This window comes from Podarcis tiliguerta (genome assembly GCF_965153285.1).
Source record: "Podarcis tiliguerta genome assembly, chromosome: 13".
Classification (NCBI taxonomy): domain Eukaryota; kingdom Metazoa; phylum Chordata; class Lepidosauria; order Squamata; family Lacertidae; genus Podarcis; species Podarcis tiliguerta.
Window position 1 is genome coordinate 25,063,855 of NC_139546.1, and position 25,614 is coordinate 25,089,468.

A 25,614-nucleotide genomic window follows, 5' to 3' on the forward strand; every position below is an offset into this window, starting at 1 on the left:
CAAGCTTTCTGGCAATCTGCCATGACTGGAGGACAGGCTATTCTTAGCACAAACCATTTCTGCAAATTATGTTATTTTAACCTGTCTTTGGTTGACTTGCAACCCAACTGTCCTGCTAAAAGCTGCACCAGGGAGCCCCCTCTATTACTAGAGTTAAGAGTGAATACTATGGAAGGGCCTCCTTAGTCCCATATGGTAATGTGATTTTGTCTGATGGTATAACTTTTGCAGTGGGTACCTTGCAAATCAGATGGATTCCTTTACTTGTATATAGTCTGATGCCAACTAAGATCAAGGCCCTGGATAAAAATGTCCATTCCACCTTATCCAAGGCCTTTTCTCAGCACCAGTGAAATGTAACACAGCTTTATTATTATTGCCATCTGTAAATAATAACATTCAAAACCTTGTGCTATGAGCTAGTTTCCTCCCCTTCAAAAAGCTTGATTGGTTTCTATGTCTATACTTAAGATATAATTCCACTGAGCAGTTTTAGCATAGACATCAACATTTTATAAAATCAACAGTGGTGTAGTAGAGCAGGAATGAGGAGGAGCACAACTCCAGTTGTTTTTTTCACATGAGGAGCAATGACATCATCTACTGGAGAAGTATTTGACAGTGCTGTAAGCTTGGGGAATTGGAGGACGGGTCTGGCCTTGCATATGATCCCATTGTTAGGTATGTGAGGCTCAGACAGTGAGTGTCCTGAGATCACCCAACTCTCCCGAGGCTGAATAATTGGACTCTCCTTAGGGGTGTAGCTATGGGAGTTGACATGATGAGCTCCTGCACTTCAAAACGTACCACTAAACCACTGTATGATATTGAGCAAGGATGTAAGTTGACGTGACTCATCTGATTAAGGTTTTCCCCCAGAATTAAGAAAAACACAAACTCTACCATGTGTTCAATATCCTGTCCTTTGTAGTATATTCTGGGAAAACATCAGTTAATTGGCAGACTAATATATTATAAATCTTTCTGCGTTATTCTGAAGTGACGCAAGATCTGGTGCCTTATTAATTTTCAAAATCTTAACAGCTTCAATTGCTTCTTGTTCAGAAACTGGAAGATCCAGTTCTTGTTTATCATCTTCTCATATTTCTGGCAATTCCGTTTTACTCAAGAGTTTATCTATATCCTCAATAGAACAATTTACCCGCTGTAATAAATTATAATAACATTCTACAACTTGATGTAAAGTTTATTTGCACAACTATATTTCTTCTTCTTTTATATCTGTGTTGGACAACTTTTTTAAAAAAAAAATCTATAATAGTAACATGTTTTAATTTTTCTCAGAAATGCTCAACTTACATGGCGCCCTCTCAAATATGCTTTGGAAGTTTCCCACACTGATAAAAATCAATTAGCTGAGCTAGATTGGCTTTGAAAACAATTGCCACATGTTCAAACCTACAGTCAAAAGGCAACCATATCTGGTTTGGACAGAACAATAAGCCAGGAATTGTGGTTTGTTGATCCCACTTCCATCAGGAAAGGAGTGGGAGCAATCACTACACTCACAGCAAACCATTAACTATGGTTTACTGTGACATGTGAACTGGGTCAGTCTTTGATCCCTGCATTGTAATAGCCACACATAGCTAGTAAGGTATTATCCTGCAGACATTTCTTTCTTTTTTTAAAGGCTATTTATTTCCTTGGTAGCTGATCTTTAATTTTGTATTATTGTGGCTTATATTGTGCTGTTTCTAAAAAAACAGGTGATAAAAAGAACTAAATAAATTATTATTATTATATTTTTACTACCATTACAGTGGATCTTCCGGATACGAATTAAATTTTGCAACCCAAAAAGTCCGTCGGCAGACATGCTACTTCTGCACACACACGCGGCGCGATTGAGCGATTCTGCGGGTGCGTGCGCAGCGAAACCCGGAAGTATACACTTCTGGGTTTGCTGCGTTCATAACCTGAAAGTTACATATCCAGAGCGGCACGTAACTAGAGGATCCACTGTATTATTATTATTATTAAGTCATTATGCATAAGTCAATTCTGCTGAAAGGAACAGGGCTTACTCCTATTACAATTTCCATTTGCAGTTTTTATCTTAGTCCATCTCTCACAACTATCCTATGAAGTGGTTATTTAATGTGCCCATTTTTTATGGCTGAAGGAACTGAGGCTGAGATAATTATACCTTATGAGGAATGCAAATGAAACATTTTGCCAGAACTCCATAATCTTCCCTTGAAACTCCATAGTTGTTTGACTCTGCCCAATTCTACCACTGATGATATGTCATCGCTCTCCCTTTGCTTTCATAGCTCAGCTATGATTTCAGTTCAAGACTCCTGGTCATATTGTCACAGCTCACCCAGTAAGCGCTGACTGGAGAATCAATTGCTTGTTAGACAGACAAACTAATTCCATTTAGTCCCAACCCCTCAGTAACCGCAAAAATTCCCCTTTGGGAAAGGATGATTATCTGACTCCCTCCTTACAGACCAAGTTACTAGCAAGAGCGCAGGAATGTATCTGAGAAAGGATTTGAACCAATATCTTCAGAATCTGAACTGTAGCTGTAGTCAATGTGTTTTATTTCACCATCAAAGACATGGACTTTCTCAAAAAAACCCATAAATTATAGAACCTGAGATATGGGGCCAGATTTAACACAACTAAATTCTAGTCCTCATGACTTTGGAAATAAGCTTGAAGATGTGCAGTAAAATTTCAGAACACAGGGGCTGCAAGAATCATAGAATCAGAGTTGAAAGCGACCCTCTGTAGATCATCTAGTCCTACCACTGCAATGCAGGAATATGTAGCTGTCCCATACAGGGATTGAACCTGCAATCTTGGTGTTATCAGCACCAACTAAGCTATCCAAGAATTTATGCTTTGGTTACCTGTGCACTTCCTTTGCCCTATTACTGACCTTACAATAGCCCTATATCTCCACGCCTTCCTGCCCTTTTGATGATTGGTTCATGCCTTGCAATTTCATCTCTGTAAACATAATGCATTATGCCGAATCTGCTTAAAGCACAAAGCTTATTTCAGATGCGGAATTCTGGTTTCCTTGAAGTAAGACTTGGAGTACACCTTCTTGGACTGTTTTGTTCATTCTAGGCACGATTCTATTTCTAAGATATCCAGATCTAACGGGGGGGGGGGCTTCCCACTGAGCTACGAACATGTATGAAGTGGCGAGTAGGGAGGATGGCAAAAGCTGCATGTCTGTAAACTCTGGACCATGGCCTCATCTGTACCTGTGGGGCTATGGTGTATGTGTTGGTGTGGTCTATAAAGTTATGTGGAACTGCATAAATAAATGTCTTTCCTATTCAAATGTTGGGGTGATGAACTGGTCTGGTAAAAACCCTGGAGTCTTAAGTTGCCTGTACGCAGGGGAAAATGGGTGCTGTCTCTTTAAAAATCTGGCATATTTTCTAGCCCTTGGTTGGACGTGCTTTTAAACACAAGGTGCCCTCTTGCAAACACAAAAAAGGGGGGGAGGTGGAGAGAAAAGAAAAGGAAAACCAGGGCCAGCCTGGAAAACAAGTCCGCAAGGCTTCCGAAGGAGCCCGCCGCCTCTTTTGGTGATGCAGAACGCCCTCTCCCATTTAAATCTACGCCAAAAGGATTTCCCTTGCGAGCCATACGGAATTGCCAGAGATTTCCCTTCTGCGCCACTCAAAGCTCCAGGAAAGCCAGCCTCAGCTATAAATAACCCCTTTGCAGACATCCCTGACTTCCGGTTCTGCAGCTCTCCCCTGCTGACGATCCCATCCTCCTCCCCGCCCCCCCCCCTCCAGAAGGCAGGAACCAGAAAAGAAAAAGGATGAAAGCCAAGCATGCAGATTCCCAAAAGGAAGCAGCCAGCTGGGTTTTGGAGAGAGGGCTGGGGATGAAGGTATCAACACAACACACCCTGACAAGCCTGACATTCTACATAAGCACCCCTAGAACCTATTCGGACACAAACACCTTATAATATCGGAGATTCTGAAACCTGTTTTCATTGTATGTCGGTTTTTTCCCCCCCATTCCAAAACAAACAGCAGGCGTGGGTGCCAGGGCATGGAAACAGCAAAGCAAATTATCCCCAAGAGGGGGGAAACCCTCCTGGTCTGCCAGGAGAAGGTAAGCAGCGGAGAGGAGAGACTTAACAACCCAGGAAACAAACCAGAATCTGAAGAAATGTGGGGAGGAAAGAGAACTCCCCCAGCAAAAGGAGAAGTGGATGCACTGATGGGAAGGGGGGTTCCCCAAGGTACGGGGGGGGGGGGGGAGAGCAGCTACTCACAAAGTAGCTCCTAAAAGCTTTAATGAGCCCCTATGCGGATTGAAGGCAAAATATTGCTCACAGGGAAAACCCCAGGAAGCTACTGAGCTGCAGGAGCCCAGTGGATGTCAGGTTTGCTTGAAATACAGGTAGACCAGGTTGCGTGATGGATGTGGCCAAGTCCCTTTGGAGAACAACAGGAGTTGGGTGGGTGGAGAGAGAGAGAGAGAGGGAGGGAGAGTCTTTTGAGAAAAAGGTGGGGGGCGGGAGGGGAGAGAAAAGCCAGCTAGGAATTTCAGACATTGATGGTAAGCAGCAGCCGGATATTGGCCCTTAAATTCCTCTTTCCTGCCTCTCTTCCCCCCTCCATCACCCCCCCTCCACACACAGCTATTCTGTGCATCTGCATTTTCTCTTGTCCTGTGCCCTCTGTGTTTAAAGGAAAGGAATACAGCAGTGTAGAGCTGTGTGTGTGTGTGTGTGTGTGGAGAGATGCAACATTAGCCATGTATTTACTTTGTGTTGAATCATCACGGCAGAAATGTGACTATGTTTGAGCGTGTTGGATTCTGCATTTTATTGTGGCTGCCATTCTCCGCTTAGCTGCTTTGCAAGCTGCTCGAGGGTGTGGCTTTTCAGCTATATGTTCTTATCCAGACATATGTTTCTCTGTTTGCACATTCCTCATTTTGTGTGTGTGTGTGTGTGTTTGTTTTCCTGCTCCTTGGGTTTCTTTGTGTGTGCGCTCCTGTTATTCTCTTGGTGTGCACGCATGCACATTTGCTCCAGTTTGCTCTCGGCTCCCGGCGAGCCTATCCACATCGAAGTTTTGAAAATGGTGGCTGAAATAAAAGGGACTTGGAAGCGCAGAACGGAGCCATGGAGGGCTTCAGTTTCTTCTATGGTGTGGCACCAACCTGGAATTGGAAGGATGGGCCTTTTCAAGCATGGAACTGCCCTTAAAGACAGGGCAACTACAGTGCAAGGGTTCTCAACACGAAACAACATGCGGACGTAGGAGCAGAGAGAAGCCACTTCCTAGATTAAAACCCTATCTTCTCAACTTTGCAGTGGGGCAGGAAAGAGCACATGGACTGGTTAGTCTGATGGGCTTGGTTCATGGAGGAACCTGCGCTCAGGCTCCACCTTGACCAAAGGCTCACCTGTATCCTTCCATATGTTGCTGGACTATAACTCCCTTGAGCCCCGATTATTGGCCACACTGGCTGGAGTTGTTAGGGTTGGAGACCCACAATATCTGGAGGGCTTGTGCCCCACAGAGGAGGCACTCCACTGTCTCTCAAGACAGGCAGATGCCAAGAACAGATTCCTCGTCCCTGCGTTATAGTGAAGCTGATCCTTAGCTGTGCCCCAGTTCTTCATTTATAAAACAGGAACAGAGTAAGGTAAGACACACACACACACAAAGAAGTCTTATCTTACTCTGCACACTTGCCCTTATGTACTTTTTATTTTTCAATAAAGAAATACAAAATATGCATAAAACAGGAACAGAGGCTTTCCTACGTGATGAAAGGGGAGGATGGCTGCAAATGTTAGTTATTATCTGCATTTGTACCCTGCCCTTCCACCAAGGTCTTCTGGGTGGCTCATGGGGGATTATTCCGTTTTATCCTCATATCAACCTTGTTATGAGTCTGTGTTATCTAACACACTCAAACACAATCACATCTCCGCCTCAGTGATTCAATACAAACACAGCTCATGGCGCAAACACACAAACAGAGATAAATAGGATAGCCTAGGAGGAAGAGGGACAGTGACCTGGGCCTGCAGCTGTGTAGAGATGTGAACCCTAACCTCCCAATCCCATAATTCTGTCCACAGGCCACTAAGTCACGCTGGAAGTGGGTTCCAAACCACGTCCTCTCGCTGGAAGAAGCAATTCCCTAACTACCATTTGTCCATGGAGACGGCGGCAGCAGCAGCAGCATAAAGACCATGCAAACTAAAAACACTGCACACAGTTAGCTACTGGAGTATTCATCCTTATCCAATATTCATCCAATATCTCAGGGCAGTTTAAACGAAGACCGCTCTCTACACCCCCACAGCACAACACAAAAAGACAATCTTCCCTGCGACAGCACCCTATTGCAGAAACTGGTAATTTCTTTGCTGCGTGCATCTACCCAGACATGGGCCACATCTGCAAGCCAGCAGCCCCCAGGAAAGTGCAGAGCTGCCCTGGGAGCTCTGCGTGTCTTTCACCAGAGTTGGCAAGAAGCTTTGTGATGTCGCTGCACGGAATATTACCATGGGGAAGAGACCTGGCAATAAATGTTTTGAGCAGAGTCAATATTCATATGGCACACAACATACAGGCTAGGTACATAGAGATTGCATTGGCTAACTGTGCTGAGGAGGGGCAATGGAAATCTTTGGATTTCGCTCAGGAGACTCCTTTCTTAGAGATATTAACTCAGCCGCCAACAGATCGAACCAGCGTAGTCTTTTCCTGTTTCCACTGGGCCTTGTAGGATTTGCTAACCACATTGTACCCATTCATAGAATCAAAGAATTGTAGAGTTGGAAGGGACTACGAGGGTCTTCTACTCCAACCTCCTGCAACGCAGGAATCTTTTGCCCAACATAGGGCTCGAGCCCACAACTCTGAAATTAAGAGTCTCATTCTTGTTTTGCCTCGATCTGTGTTTGCAAAAACAGAAGTATAAATGCAAAACAATGCCACAGCATTCATGTGGGCGGTTCCCTCACTGTGAGAAGTGTAGTTGCAGGGAACCAGGCAGAGGGGCCTTCTCGGTAGTGGCACCCGCCCTGTGGAATGCCCTCACATCAGATGTCAGGGGAATATATAACCTACACAACTTTCTGAAGACATCCCTGTATCAGGAAGTTTTTATGTCTGGTGTTTTTATTGGGTTGGAAGCTGCCCAAAGTAGCTGGAGGAACCCAGTGAGATGGGCTAGGTATAAATAATAAATTATTATTATTATTTTACACCACAGTGTCCCACATCAGTTGCTGGGGATGTCCCTAGTTCAAATCTCACCTGAGCCCTGAACTCATGGATGGCAAGCGTCTATCTCTTAGTTTTAGGCCTTGCACCTGTAAAATGGGGATAATAATGTTGGCCTGCATTTCAGGGTTGCTGCGTATGAATTACTGGGAGCTGCTTGGAAAAGTCAGCAGAATCAAGCAGCCCATGTCCCCTTAGGACTGTTCCACCACAAGCAGAGGAGGTGCATACCTGAATGATCTCCATTAGAGGACAACCAGTGGAATCCCTCTTCCCTCCCATAGTAAAAGAGCATAGCACTGGGAATGTTAAGGTAGAAGCCGTCTCTCTCACACAAGTGGATTTTCTGTATGCAGAAAGACCCCCTTCTTCCCTGCCCCCCAAAGGAAGCATTAAGAAACGGAACCTCCCCCCCCCTTTAGCATGATTTGGCACAGGCCAGTAAAACCTTTACCTTTCCTGCTGATTGCAATCACTGATCCCAAAAGAATGTACGTAAATGCCCAAAGCTCTTATTATTCATACCTGTTGTTTATGTGCACACCACACCACACTTTTGAGGAGGAGCAAATTCTCACCTCTGCCCAGTTTGCAAGAGAGGAAGGCAACTAGAGTGAGCCTGGCCCCCACCCTATTAATAATGCCCACCTAAGATCCTAGTCCTTTTTTGCTCTAACTCCTCTCCAGATAAGAGAGCAGAAGAGAAGTTAAAAGTGTGTTAAGGGTTAAATCAAAGTCACCATTTTTGCAAAAAGTGAGGGGAGTCATGAAAGTCATGGTGTTTTTGCGGGGTGGCTCTCTAGGAGAAAGTTTGAGAAGTTTGTCTTTTCAGACCCAGGCAGCCATCTCTGAAGTTTGGGTTTCAAACAGACAGGACAGTATATCTAAGTAGTATGCAGTTTGGGGTTAAAAATAATAATAATCACTGCAAATTTCACCCTCTGCACCGTTTCCCAGATGGGAGTGCGCAATGATCCAGCCCCCTCCCCACAATCCTTTGCAACAGAAACAACAGTTTCAAAAGCAACCCTACCCTATCCTACACATAATTCTCTGGGAAATAACTAAAGGGAGAGAAATTGGAAGGGAGGAAGGGAACGCACATAACTCAAATCCAAATCACAGACAGATTAGAAACCCACACACTCCAGGAAGGGCCTGGGATAGCAATTAGGGAGAGGTTTAGGAAGAACAATAAGGTTTACTTGGACAAGAAAGGGATTTGGGGAGGGGGGGAGAGGACACAGGGAATTGAGGATTTTTGCAGAGAATGAACTGTGGTTACAGTAAGGCTTGTCCATTCTGGGGGGGATGTGAAGATGTAACACTTTTTTTAAGGCATCACTTTGCAAAAGGTCCTGAAGGATCCACACCCCAAATTCAGTCTATTTTACATGCCACCATTCTCTCCCCCCCCCCTCTGTTCGCTCACCCACCCACTCACTCACCCACAGAGAGAGGCCGTTCGCATATGTATATATAGAAAGATTAAAAAGGCTTGGTGTACTATTTAGTTAATTGGATTTTGTCAGAGACCTTATCAGGAGCTGGGAACTGAACACCCAGCTGGAGGGGTGGGGTGTGGAGGGGAGGGGAGGGGAGGGAGGAGAAGGGGGGGGGATTACTTGACACAGCAAACCACTGCTGTGTTTCCTTCCACTTCAGAAAACCGGCTCAAATTTACAGAAACAAAAATCACAAAAACAAAAACACCCCTCCCCATCCAAATGCGATTCCCAACTGTTACCTAGAAACAGTGGCTTAACAACAGATAGAAGAAATTAAATAGGCCATGGGACTGTGTTATCCACCGCTGGGGAATATGGCGGGGGGGGGGGGGGGGAGAGAGAAGCAAGAAAGAGAGAGAGAGAGAGAGAGAGAGAGAGAAGAAAGCAAGCGAAAATGTTTATGTGGAGCAGAGACAGATTAGAAGTTTTTGCCTTGTTCCGAACACGGATGACAATATTTCCGATCTGGGTGATCGAGAGTTTCCCGAAAGTAAGGGAGGAGCCCCCAACAAACGCTTGGTGGGGTGAAACACACCAGCACTCTCTTTTTAAAAAAAAAAGAAAAAGAAAAAGTGGGGGGGGGGGGAGTCCCCTTGCCCAAACGCAAAACTCTCACTGTGTGTGTGGGAATTTTTCTTATGGGCAATGACGGCTTTCCTTTCCTTTGCACAGAACCGGCACGCACAATCAACCAGCCAACGTAGAATTAGCTATATTTACCAACACCCACAGATTAAGCGGAAACCCAAAGGCGAAAACCTGAAAGCATTCAAGGGAGTACGTGGAAGGGGAAGCCCCACGTCTTAGAAGAACCTGGCTCCCTCAAAAAACACATATTAAAAAAAGATATCAACATGCAATGTAAAGCAGCAGCGCAGCAGCACATACACATTAGAAGCACACTGCAGTCCCAGCTTTTGATCCTAAAGCCCCCCCCCCATCCTCTATCACAACAGGGTGGGGGTTGACACAGTCCACAAACAAACCAAGGCTTTCAAATTTCAAAGGTGACACAGAGTCCATGTTACCCAGCTACCCACTACCACTCGCGGTATAGCTTCTGATCTTTCTTAATAAGATCAAAAGCTGGCCAACAGGGGGGAGAAGGGCAATGGACGGGGGGGGGGGGCGGTTTGTCAGCCCAGGTGGTTCAGGCCCTGGAGAGATCTCGTAATAATACGTACAGTGGTTGGAACTGTTCCAATGCTGGTTTCGGACAGGGGTGCTGTAAGGGTTGTTGGGATTCCCGGGTCCTTTGTCCTGGATCAAGCACGCACGGTTCTGGTTGTAAAAATCCATCATGAAGAAGGGGTTAGGACTGCTGTTTAAACCAGCTACATCCACACTTTCGTACATCTTCTCCAGGCGGAAGAAGAGGGTAAGAGGGTTGGGGGCTGGTGGGGGGACGGGAAGGAGGGAAGCAAGAGGAAAAGTTTGGTTTACGAAAGACCAAAGAGCAAAATCCTACAGTGGTGATGGTGATGAATCCAGAGGGATGAGGGGAGGTTTGTCTGGTTGTTTTCTGTTTTCTGATCTCTCTCTCTCCCTTTCTCTCGCTCTCGATCCCTAGTGGGGAGGTATTTAGGGAATCCAAAAGCGACTGGGGAATCCGCCAAACAGGCTGAGTTGGCCACCAGTGTTTTTGCTTAAAGTTTGTTTTTTTTAAAAAAAAGAACACACACGCATACACACTCACACCAAAAGATAATATTCAAGTCTTCAATCTTCTATTCCAAGCATATCCCTTGGGAAACAAGCCGGCCAATCCAGTCTGAAATGCTTCTCCCGTTTCAAGACCGAAACATATTTATAAATCCAAAAAACAGAAAAGAAAAAGAAAAATGGAATTCTTACTTTCAAAAAAAGACAACAATAAAATCCAAGCCTTTCCAAAAGCAGTATTCTTTGAAGAAGTCGGTTCCCTGGTCTTAGAGAGCATTTTGGTCACAAATCCTCCTCCTGTTCAGTTCCATGATTCTCTCTCTCTCTCCCTCTCCTTCTCCAGAACTAACCAGAGGAAAGAGGAGAAAAGGAGGGGGGGGGGTTATTCTTTTGCAGCAACTCCTTCCAGAAAAAGGGTAGAAAAAGTTACACACTCACGCGCTAAAAAACAACCACCCAAGTAAAATAAAATAAAAATAAGTAAGACTTCCTGCTTAGGATTCAATAGCTTTTCCTGTCTGGCAAGAGGACTGAATACAATGCACAGAAACTGTGCTCATGGGTTTTATATATATACATATATTAAAATTCCACCTCTGTCCTCCCGCCCCCCCTCCACGGAAAGAGGGTGGAGGGGGAAGAAAAATAAGCAGAACTGAATTGTACAAATGTGTTGCCAGGTTCTCAATGCCTGGGGAGATGCCAGAGGCCTGGAACCCTCGAGTCTCCCTGGACGGAAGAAGATTTTTCTCCAGCTGCTTGCTCGGTCTCTTCTCTCCCCGGGAAAAAGAGAGAGAGAGAAAGAAAGAGAAAGAGAGAGAGGGGCGCCGTGTGCGTGTGCGCACGTCGCGTGGTGTGTGTGATGTACAGGACTGATAGATTAAAGGCAGCGCACAATCTTCCCTGACACGAAAAGTCGCCTCTCAGCTGGCTTAACTCTTTCCTTACCTGCCGCGGTCTGTGTCTTGCGCAGCCCCAGCCAACTGCGGAAAAGCGCAGGCTGGGGGAGGAGGGGGAGGGGAGGAGGAGAGAGAAAAATGAATGAATGAAATCAAGGAAGGGGGGGAGGAGGAGGAGGAGAAGGGGGAGGAGGGATGGAAGCGGGTGGGAAATGACAGGCATAGAAAAATGCCTCTCCGGCAGCTGTCTCCAGCTACAAAGGCGCGGCGGCCACGGCATCCTCCTCGTGTGCCTTCTCCATCCCTGGAGTGGAGGGCAAGCCGGAGGAGAGCCCCCTCTTTCCCGGTTGCTGAGGCTCGGCAGCGGCCAGGGCGGCCCCTTCTGCCTGCATCACCCCTCTGCGAAAGGGAGGTTTCTGCTGCTCCTCCAGCCGCCCCTCATTTGCGTAATGTTATGCAGCTGAACTCCGCCTGAACTCTCCTTGCAAAAAAGCTTCACCTCCAAATGACCCACTCGCAGGCCTTCTCCTTCCCAGTGACATCACGGGGGCGCTCCCCTCCTCCTCCTCCTCCTCCTCTTCTCCTCCTGCCAAGGGCTGCCACCGGCATGCCGCCGCCGCCGCCGCCACACCGCACAGCCAAAAGCCAGACCCACCAGCAACAACGCAGGCGGAGATGCCCGGTTTTCCAGGGGGCTGTAGAGAAGGGGCCAGCCCGGAGAGACAGGGGAAGAAAAGCCTGCTTACATACCCATCAGAAAGGCAGGAAGAAATAAAAGGAATAAAAGAGGTACACACACAAAAACACACACACCAGACCTGCCAAAGGCTGCGAGTGCAAATCCCACCTGGCCTCAGAGCACCTGCCAGCTAACTAGGCAGTGGAGAAACTAGGAGGTGCTGCGGAAATGTTGATGCTGAAAATGTTTGGAATAATGAAACAGGATAGAAAGCCGCCTTGGGGGCCACGCTGAGCCCTGCAAAGTGGGAAATGCAAAATAAGGGAGGGCAACAATTGCCTTTAGGTAGGCCAGCCAGGGTTTGAAATGTAGGCAGCAAGCTTTTAAGTCACACTGGTCTCTTTGCCAGGCTGGTGTTTGAGGAGAAGGGGGACGGGGAATACACTTGCAAAAAGGATTTATGTAATTGTTTTTATGTGCTCCAAACTATTTGCATACAGTGACTCGCTAAGAACCATTCTGTAACCTAGGCCAGAATATTTATCCCCACAGTACAGAATAGTAGTCTGCTTTTGCCTAAGGACACCTAGTGGATTTAGAGCTGAGCAGAGATTAAAACTGAGGAATTTCCAGCTCACAATGCATGCTTCTGACCACTATGCGACATCAGTTCACCTGTTTCATTGGCACTGGCTTCTGATTTTAGAGTGTGCAAGACTTCAAAAACGAGAACTCCCAGAATGAAAGGAAAGCGAAAGAGTGAAAAGGAATTTTTAAGACTGCATGAGAGAGAGCAGGGATGCATAATGTGGCCTCTAGCATAGATTCTAGCAGCCCCTATGGAAAATCACATTTCTCATTTAAAAGAAGTAGCAAGTTTCTACTCCTTGCAGCTTTGGAGTTGTATAGACATGTTTGCGACTTTGCGAGCAGAGGACAGCAAAATGTTTGCTCTCCACAGAGCAGCATCACGTTCAAGAACACATGCGAGCACAAAAAGCCTGCAACATTTCACTAATACATGCACATTCATGCAAACACCTATTCTCACACCAGCAAATGCTGCCAGATCTACCCACAGGGGAAAGCAGTTCGCAGTAATCTGGTGTTTGGGCAACCAAGAAAGAATTTTCCCTACTGACAGCTTGGATCCGGTCGTGTGATTTTCAAAAGGGTGGTGTTCCAGAAAAGCGCAACTGTCCCCATAATGTTATCATCTGCTTGATGCACACTTCCAAAAGGAGCAGCATGCAAAATGGCAGCAGGCTGCGTTCTAGAGGAGCCACAGTGTTCGTGCACATGCATTTATGTGCATGCACACTGAAGGCCTGAAAGTTCCCCTTCTCTGATCTGAGATGTTTCACTTCCAGGGCAGGCTTGCTCCCACAAGGCCTTCCCTGGAGCCCACCGGGTCCGCTACCCCCTACCAAAACTGGCTTGGAAGAAGCATCCTTCTGTAATCCATAGAAAAAGTGTGAGGTGTGTGCTTGGTTTCAGCAGCCGGGGGTGGGGGGTAGGATGGTACCCATGCAAATATGCCCACTGGGGCAAAGAAGTTGATGACCCTTGCTCTAGGAACTGGGTGGCGAGGGGTGTGTGTCAAAAATTCTCTAGGGCATGTGAACTTAAATAAATACATTTGAGACAGTCCCAAAATCTTCCCCAAAGGGAAAGATGAAAACAGTAGCTTATCTCAGGGACATAGGAAGCTGCATGATGCCAAGTCACATCGCTGATGCATCTAGCTCACTATCACCACGGAATAGCTCAGTTGGTAGAGCATGAGAATTGTAATCTTAGGGTTGTGGGTTTGAGCCCCACACTGGGCAAAATATTCCTGCATTGCAGGAGGGGTTGGACTAGATGACACTTGTGGTACCTTCCAACTCTACAATTCCATGATTCCATTATCTATAACAGCAGAGGCTCTCCGGGGCATTTTTTAGCTTTACCAGTGCTCTATCCCTGAGCCACAGCCTGCCCCTCTTTACAGGGGACAGACACAATAGATAGATAGATAGATAGATAGATAGATAGATAGATAGATAGACAGACAGACGGCATATGAGAAGATTACAGCAGAATTTAAAGCCACAGCTATACCTATTTTGCAATTCTGCATGGGGTAGAATTGGGTACTGGTCAGGATCTGAGATTCTCCAATTTGATAAAGCAAGAGCACACAATTCGAGTCTTAAGTCCATGAGCAACGCCTGGTAGAAGTCAGGAGACAAGACATCAGTCTCATCCTACATGCTCCTTGCTCCCACCCATGACTAGCTTAAGGAAAATAAATTATTCAAAGTAAGAAAGTAAAATAATAATGTGCTTAATATGAGTAATTTAGATGGGTTGTCTTAGAATTCGAATTCTAATATCCTTTATTAGGCATAGCAAACCACACATTATCAAACATTATCATTGAATATCTTAGAATTCAGATATTCACAGCAAAGGGTTTTTGCAGCCCTGTGTATTATTGGCATGGATTTTGAGAGAAGATTTGTCAACAGAACTAGGCACTGATCTAGTATTCTCTAGAAAAAGAAGAATGGATATTAAGTTTGCGTTCCAGGGTCACAGATGAACTGTACAAACAAGAGTGGTCTGAGCAGGAGGAGAAAGCCTTCTGGAGTTAAATTAGTGCAAGACTTTTGCTCTGTATATATTACATTTTCTACCTGCCCAGTACTTTACTCCTCAGCTTCTACACCAATATTCCCCTGCTCAGAAATGTCCCACATACCTTGAAACACAAATTTCATTTGCTTACTTGCAAGACAGGATCTTTCACAAATCAGGCACATAATTCAGATGACACAGGAAGAGGTGTGGAACGCTCAAGCAAACACAGAAAGCAAAATAGTCCCAGGTGCCTTGAGGAAGTGAGCCAAGCCCTGTGTTTTGGACAAGTTTCCCCTCCCCATCAGGTTTTCTTAGCCAATATGATCCACAGAGCAACTCCTTTCCAATGCTAAATGTTATCATCAAGCCCTGAACAAAAGCTGGAACGACAGCATCCTCCCATAGAAAGTTTTCAGGGATATATATATATATATATATATATATATGCTTTCGTAGATTTTCACGGGTACAGGAATGCAGGTTTTGGTGTCCTCGGGTGTCTTCCCGTGTAAAAGTTGGGGTGTCTAGGCGACGTTTCGACGAGGTCTCACTCGTCATCTTCATTCTGGAAGGTTTCCTCCCCGTAGAGGTGAGATATTTGCTTTCGTAGATTTTCACGGGTACAGGAATGCAGGTTTTGGTGTCCTCGGGTGTCTTCCCGTGTAAAAGTTGGGGTGTCTAGGCGACGTTTCGACGAGGTCTCACTCTAGGCCACCAAACATCACATATCCAATTATAGCCCAATGTTTTCCACACAGATTCCTGCATTGCCTTGTACATATTTAAAGATGTGTTCAGAAATTCATCTCCTTCACTCTAGATTTCCATGCATATAGAGGGAACAGAACAAGATCTACATTTGCCTCTTTTTATTCTATTGTAGTTTTGCTTTTACAGAGTAACAGAATTGCAGATTTGAATGGGACCATGAGGATCATCCAACCCAGTGGTTCCCAAACTTGGGTCTCCCAATGGTTGCTGAACTACAACTTCCATCAACCCTAGTTAGCAGGACCAGTGGTCAAGGATGATGGGAACTGTAGTTCAGAAGCAGCTGGGGAGCCAAGTTTGGGAAACACTGATCATTTTATTATATTTTACGGTTGGCCTTAATTGTTGTCAGCTACCGTGGGTAAGCACCAGAAGTTCAGGGTATAAATTTCCATATAAATAAAAATATGCTAATGTATATATCTTTTTTTTAAAATGCTTGCAGACTCAGAGGGACAGAGAACGCTGCCTTATACCAAGTCAGACTATTAGTCTATCTGGCTCACAATTGTCTGCACAGACTCCAGGATTCCAGACAGTTTTCTCCCAGCCTTACTTGGGAGATGCTGGAGACTGAATCTGGGGCCTTCTCAATGCAAAGTAGACGCTCTGCCACTAAACAGTCCTTCCCCAAATCACATGACAAGGACTAAGTCACATGATGGTACCCTGAATGGTCCACCATTATGGTAGCCCATTCAGGTTCTCAGCATGTGACTTAGTGCCTGCCATTTGGTTCATTTATATATCTAAAACGTTCCACAAATGTTTGACTGTGTATCTCTATATGCAGGCCTTGTTATGTGCCATGCTCAACAAGGCTTGTTTTAAATGCCAAGGTGAAACACAGGATCATAGGAGAATAGAATAGATGAATACACCACTCAGCAAACTCAGAGCACACCTTCCTCAACAATAACAAGAGAACGCCCACAAATCAGGGAAACAGAGGGGTGGCTAAATTTGAGAATGGCTTTCAAGGATAAAAGCATACATTTCCCCTAGAAATTAAGCATTGGGTTTATATAGGATGATGGGCAGCTGTTAAGCCATCCTGTCAAGAACTCAGGGATTCGCATCAAGAGGCAGGCTGGATAGAAGAGGATCACACTTTCTTATCACTTTCAAATTCAAAAGAAACCCAAGTTGGATGTTAAACAACAACAAAAACACATCTAGAAAATAACAGCCATTCCTCATCACTGATAAGGAGACTCCCCAGGGCTTTCTGTCAAAAGCTACTTGATGCAATGTGGAAGCACTTATAAACAGCCCTACAAATGTGCGGCAAGCACACACCCATACACAAACACAACCCCCCCCCTCAAACTCTTTCTAATCAAACCTTCAAGGCTTGAGATCTCCCCCCCTCCAACACATTCCCCTCCCCCCCAACCTTCTTTCAAGAGAGAAGTGCTTGCATGAGATATACAACCAGGGGTTGGGGGAGGGGGGTTGCTGATGTTTATGGTAAGGACTGTTAAGAAAATGCCTGGGAAGAGGGCACTTTGGTGCTATTTTCCCTCTCTGACAGGACAATGCCATTCTGGTAAAACAGTAACAGGTAAATAAATAGGGAGCAATTCAAGCCTTTGAAAGCCCTGTCATCCCTTCTCAAAAAAGACCCTTAAAAAGGTGATAAGGTCAGGGATCAACCCCCACCCACTATAAAATACATTCAAAACCCTCTCTGTTCCCCCTTTGCCCCCTGGATGTTTTGAAAGGGCTCCTTACCCATATTTTTTTAGCACTGGAAACACTGAAATAAGCCTGCATTTTGAGCCCCAAATGCATCTCTACTCAGAGGAGTCTGAATGGTTCCACTGGACCTTGGACTTCCAAATCAGCACATTAATTTCAGGTGAGGGACCGAGGCCGTGTTCACTGCAGAGGGGGCGATGGTGGGATATTTCTGCTTAATAAATGCTTTAACAACAACACCCCACCCCACAAGGTAAAGGTGAAGGAATAACAGGCATACAAGGTCTTCTTTGGTGTGTGTGTGGTGGGGGGGTATCCCCACCCTCTCACCAAAAGAACCTTCCCTTTTAAATTTAAAATTACAGTGAAGGGAAAATATTCTAAAGAACAAAAAAAATGCAGAATTGGAGCTCACAATATCTGTTTAAATCCAGTACCAAAAAAATGAGAGAAAGAGAGTGGGGAAAGGGGGGAGGGACTAATAAGGTTGATTACATTAATCAAATTAATGATAATATACGCAATTCTACAATATGATTTAGAAATCTATTATACTAGTATATTAAAAAAGGTTCTTAGCTGTCATAAAAAAGTCATTAGTTTAAACTCTTAATGTAGACAATTAAAATACTTCAATTTGTTCATTTCCATCACAAATTCTATTGAGCCATGGAATAATTGGCTTTTACACACACACACACACACACACACACACACACACACAATTAACATGGGCTTCTGCTTAAAGTGGAATATGCACCTGCTCTCTTTAATCGCGCATCATGGGAACGCCGAGTAAGGCCCATCCTGGCTTGTAAACCTGCTCTAAAAATCAGAAGACAGGGAGAGCTCTTACCCTTACAAGACTTAACTAAATGCAATCTCTCTCTCTCTCTCTCTGTATTCCTGTACTTACAGCATGTGTGAACGGTGCAACATCAAGAGTGTTGCCCTTAAATAACCTCAGTGGAAATACCCCACCAGGAATGTGCAGATGCAGCCTAAGGTCAATAATGAGCTCAGCTGGTACAGAATATGACACTTAATCTCAGGGTTGTGGGTTCGAGCCCCACATGGAGCAAGATTCCTGCATTGCAGGGGGGTTGGACTAGATGACCCTCATGGTCCTTGATAACTCTACAATTCTATGATTCTATACGGGCACCAAGAGTGCAGATTTTTAAAGGATAAATGAATAAAGTCTATCTAATATGTGCTCTTCTCTGGTCCTTCAAAACGTGTAGAGTCTGATGCGCAATTTGATGGGGACTGAAATCTTATTTTCAGAGATTGAGTTTTCAAACCTGCCTCCCACCCTGCCAGAAATTGGCGGTTTGCATGTGCATGTGTGCGCTCCATGCGCTCCAGAGAAAAAAGCTCAGTGGGGCCTGTTTAAATAATAATAGAAAGTCAGAGGCTCTGCTTAGCCAGCAGCTTTTCGAACAAAAGCCCCCAGTACTTCCTGTAGGGAACATGACAAATGTCTGTTTTGACTCATTTAGTAAGAGACTGCGATGAAAGAGAAAGGGAGGGAAAAGACAAAGAAAGAAAAAGAGCATAAGAAAGAGGGGGGAAAGATCACAAGTCAGAGAGAGAGAGAGAGAGATTAAATATGGGAGGAGAGCGAAGATACGCATGAGAAAAGAACAACACAGAGATATGTATGAGAAAGGGGGGCACATAAATAAAAAAAGAGAAAGGAAGAGGAAGAGGAGAAGAGCCAAAAACAAGAGCAGAGAAAAGTAGATGTGAGAAGAGGAGAAATAATAGAATATACCAAAATGAAGAGGGGTGTGGGTGCTGATTATATGAAAGGAGAAGGAACAATGAGAAAGATGAGACAAGAGATAAATAGGAGAGAAAATAAATAAAAACGAGCAATGCTGAGAAAGGTACTAACTGCTGGCCCTGCTGTTAAAACGATGGGCAAAGTCCAGCCAAAGTTAAGCACTTCTAAGACCCCTTGTTTACAATGGAAGAGAACTATGCTCACGCTTAAATTTCCCCACTGAAATGAGTAGGAATTCAGGGTCTTAATTACGGGTTCCAATGCAGCCATCTTCCCAGGAAGGATGAACACCAAGTGCCTCGCTTGGAAGTCCATTTCAGCTACAGGTTCCCCCAGCCCCAGCCCAGTGCTTCCATCCAGCACCACCTCCAAGAGCCAGCAAGACAAAGACAGCTTGCAGGCAAATTGCATCCTCCCCTATGTGTGAGACTGTGAAGACATATGAATTTGTGGGTCCCCCCCCCCCCCCCGCATGCATCCAGGGACGCACTGGTAGATGCATTAAGTAATCATAACACCAACCAGCAATGAGGAGAAGATGGAGAGTGGTGCTTGACTTGGCTTCAATCTTGGACTGTGTCTAGTCTTGGCTGCCCTCGTTTTAAACAGGCATGAGGACAAACGAGGAGGTACGGTACACACAAGCGAAAACACGTAGAGAGCATTCTCTTCTAATTACTATCCCTTCTGCAGTTGTCATCAGGGCAGCTAATGCAGGACTGCAGCAAGGGGTGTACTTGGTTGCCTGAGATGAGTAGCAATTGCCTCTGGTTAACTGAGCAAGCGGAGGGTAAGATTTTGGATTGGGGAGGGGGAATACATTGGTACCTTGGTTCTCAAACTTAATCTGTTCCGGAAGTCCGTTCCAAAACCAAAGCGTTCCAAAACCAAGGCGTGCTTTCCCATAGAAAGTAATGCAAAATGAATTAATCCGTTCCAGACTTTTAAAAACAATCCCTAAAACAGCAATTTAACAATAATTTTACTATCTAACAAAACCATTAATCTATAAAATGAAAGCAATAATCAATGTACTGTACTATAAAATAAATAAGACAGTATTGTAGATTATTAAAATTATTATTTTTTTCTTACCTGCACTGATGATAGTCATTGTTTGGATGGGGGGCTTTTATCCATTTCTGCAGTCACACAATCAATCAATCAATCAATCAATCAATCAGTGGCTGAACTAGGTTCCACACAGTCACAAAAACTAATTAATTGAAAAAGCCTCAAAAACAAAAACACAAAATAAATAGCAAAAACAAAAGCGCCAAAGTTAATCAGTTCCAGAAGTCCATTTGACTTCCGAAATGTTCAAAAACCAAGGCACAGCTTCTGATTGGTGCAGGTGCCCCGGAAACAATAGCCCACAGCCACATTGGATGTTGGGCTTCCGAAAAACGTTCGAAAACCACAACACTTACTTCCAGGTTTTCAGAGTTTGAGAACCAAAGCCTTTGAGAACCAAGGCATTTGAGAACCAAGGTACCACTGTACTGGGTTGGAACAAGAGCAAGTCAGTCACTGAAATATATGGAACAAGAGTCATGACTGACCTAAGCCTTGGCAATTTCAATGGAACTAGAACATGGCTAACTTGCTCTGAATCCAGTCTACTGTATTTAGGAAATGGGTTAATGACCTGGAGCAGGCATCCCCAAACTCGGCCCTCCAGATGTTTTGGGGCTACAATTCCCATCATCCCACTGGTCCTGTTAGCTAGGGATGATGGAGGATGTGGACTTTCGCCTTGGGACCAAGGTCAGTTCCTCGAACAAAAGCTAGGAATCTGAACCGTAGCAGGCAAAAGGTACTAATCTATTGGCAAAGCAAGGGCAGAAAGCCTTTATACCTAACCTGTCCAATCCAGCAGTCTCATACCACCTGCCCAACTACGGGGTGGGGTGTGGGGTGGGATTTTGAACAGTCTTATAAAAAAATTCATTCCTTCTGTGCATGAAGCTTGAGCATGCACAGTCACTGGAAGCTGAACTTGGCAGAGCCTTGCAAGCGTGAAATTAGCAAAGCAGGAAGTAGGCTAGGCTAGAAACATTCTCCCTGGCGTGTTAGCTTTCTACTTGCGGGGAGTTAATTATCATATGGCACTTTAGCCTTCGCCTGCAAGCCAAAGTGGTGCAGTTCCCTGTACTGCATCACTCAGGTTGGGGAAAGTGGCACAATGTGGTCACATCAGCACCGCAACATCCATATAACCCAGGTCAGCAAGGTGGTTGTGACACTGCTGCAGCTGTGTCTCCTAGACAGACATGTCCCACAAATGGCTGGTTCCAACTCACTGCTCAAGAAGGCGGGTTGAGGGGGCTGGTTGAGTAGGAGACAGAAGCCTTGGGTTTAGGACCTTGAAAAGCCCACCTTAATTGTAAGATGCATAGGGTAGCCCTATGGACAAGCAACGAACCCTTAGCCTAACCTACTGCACGAGGTGAATACAAAAATAAGAATTATATACAGAAAGGGTTATAGAAATTATGAAAAATTATGATGATGGAGTTGGACAACTATTGCAAAAGTTTCCCAAATGAGAAGGGACAGCGGGACTGCTTCCACATAAGGGCTCACAATAATCTAAGGAAAGGTACTTCAAGGGCATTTTAGCGCACGACAGTGGATGGCACCTTTTAGCCTCTCTCATGCTATTTGTGAGGATGTGTGAATATTTTTAACACCAAGTAGAAAAACGTGGGAGACAGGCATTTTCAGATCATGTGTATATCTGAGCCAATGTGGGTATTAGTATCAACTTTATGGTTGCAGGAAATGCAAGAAGAATTTCTTTTTTTGCAGGGTGGGGACGAAATCCTAACTCTTGTGCTGTGTTCACCACGTGAGGAGTCCAAATGATGCCAGAGTAGAACTATCCCTATTCCTACACAGGTTGTGGTTGGATGACATGGTAACGCAGTTGGTACTAGAGAACAAAACCAAGAAGCAGGACCAATGAGATACAGCAACATCCCAGAGGCTCAGGAAGACTATGTTGCTCAAGCAAAGCTCAATGGAAACGGGAATCCTTTCTGCCCAATAAGATCCAATGGCCAGCCTGGGTGTGCAGCAGGCCAGAAGGCTTTCCTCTGAGAAGGTTGTTCCATGATCTGCCACATGGGGCAGTCACACACAGCTTCAACAGTTGCTGACCAGGAGCAGCAATCATGACCACTTGCTATGGTAGCATGGGGGAGAGGGCTCCATGCTACCTGAGAGAAAGGGAGGGTGGCCATCACTGCTCATTCGCCTGGGGGCACCTGCCAGAGGATATCTTGCTAAGGGTCTCCATCAAACTTGGGAGTCAGATCTGCTCTGAGTCAAAAGAAAGGGTTGCAAGCATTTATTTTTTAAAAAAGCTTTCCAAAAACTGTCATTCACGGTTAGCAACAGGATGTAGAGATCACAGAACTGAATTCTTGGTGCAGAATTCCTACTTGTTTATTTAAATCAGAGAGCACAACACACATCAGTCAGGGCTTCGCCATTCCCTCAAAAAACAGCGTTCACATTCAAATAGCCTCAGACTCCTTCTTTTTTAAACAAAAAAACTCCTCTCTGGGGGTCTCATAACACTAATCGCTCTAAAAGCATCTTTATAGGTCACATCATAGGGAGTGAAAAATAAACTGAGCCCCCTATTATTGAGGGAAACAATATAAGGATGAAAATGGGTGGGTGGCTAAGCATGAAGAGAGTACTGTGCTCTGGACCACTTTTTGATCTTGCCAATTTCAAAGCTGCCTCCTGAAGCTATTTCTTTAGAGGAGAACCAAAGTCTCCTACTCACAATGGATAAAACAAACCCATGCTTACCCAACGCCAGGTGTGACTGCAGAATATTATAATTGTTTTTACAGTCAACTAATAAATGCCAGGAAACAGATAAGTTAAAATAAAAGGGCCTGCCACACATTGACGTTTCAGCAGGGTACCAACACCAACTTCAGCTCTTAAGATCCGAGAGCAGAGATTACCGTATATTCTCTGTGCCCCAAGCCCACATCATGAGGGAGGATTAAGGAAATCGGGAGCAATTTAACAGCTTCCTATAGGTGAGGTAAGAGACTGTAGCCTCCAGCCATGCAGGTAAGTCCACTATTAGTGCTCACCCGGTCTTGGCTATGGCTATACCTGAATCCAGTCACGGTTGTTGGGAGTCTGAAGTACATCACACAGAAGGTGCTGTTCTGTTGAACAAGCAAGAGAGGAAGCTCGGTCTTCTGGTGTTTACATCAGACTCTGCAGATCCAGAAGCCTCAAATTACCTGTGTAGCACAGAGGCAGGTGTTGCACACCTCTGTATTCCCTTTGGTGCTTGACACAGAGTTCCCCATTAAGCCAACATCAAGCTCTAGAATCCCTGACCAAGCCATTGGGGCATTTATGAGCCACTGTGGGGGGAAAGGGGGGCAAGAGGAGACATTGCCACCCCTCATAGCTTGAGAGAGCACATGAGGGTGTGGCAGGGCCCGTGAGAAGGGGATAATACACGTAGGGGTCTTTTTTTCAGCCGGATCTCAGTTCCGGCACCTCTCAGATGGGCGCCATTGCCATTCTAACAGTACAAGGGAGACATTCATGGTGGGTTCCTTCCAGCACCTCTTTTTCTAGAAAAAAAAACAGCACTGCCTACAGGTGTGTGTCGTTATGTGCCTACCGACCCTTCACACAGCTGCCAAAATGTGCAGACAGAAGGGCGCATGTCTGGTGCACATGTCAGCAAGGGCTTGCCCCATCCTATTATGTGCTTTCAGTGTATGCAGAGGGTCATCTGATGCTTCCTAATGGCAGGCTTTATGCATGGTCACAGGTTACTGCTGGCAAGTCTTCCATGGAGATACAAGCATGGAAGGTAACCTCTTAAAGGGCTACTGCGTGAATTCCAGTCATCTGAATCCATCCGTAGAGAAAACACTCTCAGCAGCTAAGAGACTTTGATTGGGTTGGCTAAGCAGGAACGAGGAAGTCATGCAATGGGCATTGCTTTTAACTGGGTGTACTGGACCATTGGTGGTGCTGCTCAGGTCTGAGGACTCTAGTAATGCAAAAGATGGGCATAGTTTTCAACAGATTGTGCTAACAGAAGACTCAGGGTTGGGATGCCCGCACCTTTCATTCCCCAGAAAGGTGGTGGTGTCTTTAAGTCAGAGAAAGTGCCCACTGTGCGTGCTCAGGGGCACTCTCGCCCTCCAGAGAACAATGAGGGTATAATAGGCACATTATGGAGGAATGGCTATTTCAAGACTTTTAAAGCACTGGGTCATGTGTATCTCTCTCGAGCATCTTACCCAAATACTATCCCCATTCCTTCTGGGGCTAAAAATTATTCTAACCAGCTCCCCGACCCAAAATGAAATCAGAAAATGCATGACTGCCTGGCTACTGGTTTGCAACTGGGGGAACTGGGGAATCCCTTCAGTTTCACTAATCTCCCATCAGCTAGATTACCACAAAACCCTGTAATGCTCAGCTAAGCCGAGCTGCAGGAGTTCAGTTCCCAGGATCTCAGCTGCCCTACATCTGCTCAGAACCCCCTTTTCATGTTGTCATTTAATCACTCTGGAATCCATATAAAGCGTCTGGAGGAATTTGTATGCTTCCTCCCCCCCAACCTATAAAGCTTGGGAACCTGAAGAGGGGAGGCAAGGGAGGGGATCTGTTCAGTCCCACCACTCTCCTCCTCTCCTTGCTGCAAAAAAACACAACACACACATACACACCCCGCAAGCCTCCAACAACTCCCTCCCCCCCACGAAAGATAAAAGTATTTCGAGCTTTCCATTTAAGATTTAAAACTAGGGCAAAGTCAAAATCCTGACCCCGGATGTGTGAAACGCAGGAGGGGAAGCTTCGCTCCAATTCGCGCTGGGCTTTTAGTCAACCAAGGTCGTTGCAGCAAAAAATATATATACAAAAAAATAAAAAAGCATGAAAGGAGAGAATGGCTGGGTGGAGGCGGTTGGAGCTGGAGCAGCAGTGTGGGGTGGGGTGGGGGGAGGAAGGAGAGAGAGAGAGAGAGAGAGAGAGAGAGAGAGAGAGAGGCGGGCAGGGAGATCTCTCTCTTTCGTATAAGTGCCTAGCAATCATACTAGCTAAGCTCGTATTGCCAGTTCAGAGCCAAAGATCTCAATCTGTTGTCGGTGCTCTGTGTCCTAAAACTCGCATGTTGGGAGGAAAGAGAGCGGCAACAGGAGCCAACAACAGATAGACAAAATTTGTTTTCTAGAGATCAGCCGGCCAGGTGAGGGTTCCTTGCTGAATGAAGGGCCTTTGAGTGGCAATCAAGGTGCCATCACCATGGCCTGCAAAGCTTGGGAGACTTGGAAATCTACAGGCTGGCTCGTACACATGCATTTGTGTCTGTTGACACAAGCAATGACCTGCACATGCATGTTTTCCGACACAGGCCTAATACGCACCAGAAATAGTTTGTACAGAAAGAAGTTCCATACCATCTCCAAACACAATGTTTTTCAGCCGGGTCCGTTCACACATTCAGCTGTTAGTCATCAAGCGTGTGAACCCAGCTTGGGAATCCGTCAACTTTTTTTTTTAAAAAAAAAGATGCCAAATCTCTTTAGAATCAATGTCTCTCCGGTCCCCTCTCACCCCAGTGCATCTCTAAGGTATGTGTTTGATTTAGATGCCTCCAATTTAAAATCCCTTTGGAGATGGCCTCTTTCCCTCCATCTCATGAAAATGTTTC

The 25,614-nt window shown here is 45.3% G+C and overlaps 1 protein-coding gene across 3 annotated transcripts in view; it reads right to left on the reverse strand.

Moving 5' to 3' along the window:
- Positions 1-25,614, reverse strand: part of RARA (retinoic acid receptor alpha) — a 164,953-nt gene that overhangs the window by 45,309 nt on the left and 94,030 nt on the right. The window contains exons 1-2 of one of the 3 annotated variants that reach the window (XM_083408688.1): positions 11,381-11,710; positions 9,955-10,051 (exon numbers count right to left, since the gene is read on the reverse strand). The exons of 1 other annotated variant lie outside the window; for it this stretch is intronic. In XM_083408688.1, coding sequence (XP_083264814.1) covers positions 9,955-10,051; positions 11,381-11,611 — 328 coding nt within the window. In that variant the 5' untranslated portion in view covers positions 11,612-11,710. Of the gene's footprint in view, positions 1-9,954; positions 10,414-11,380; positions 11,711-25,614 lie in introns of those variants that run through there. One more of the 3 variants, XM_083408690.1, reaches the window with a different exon arrangement.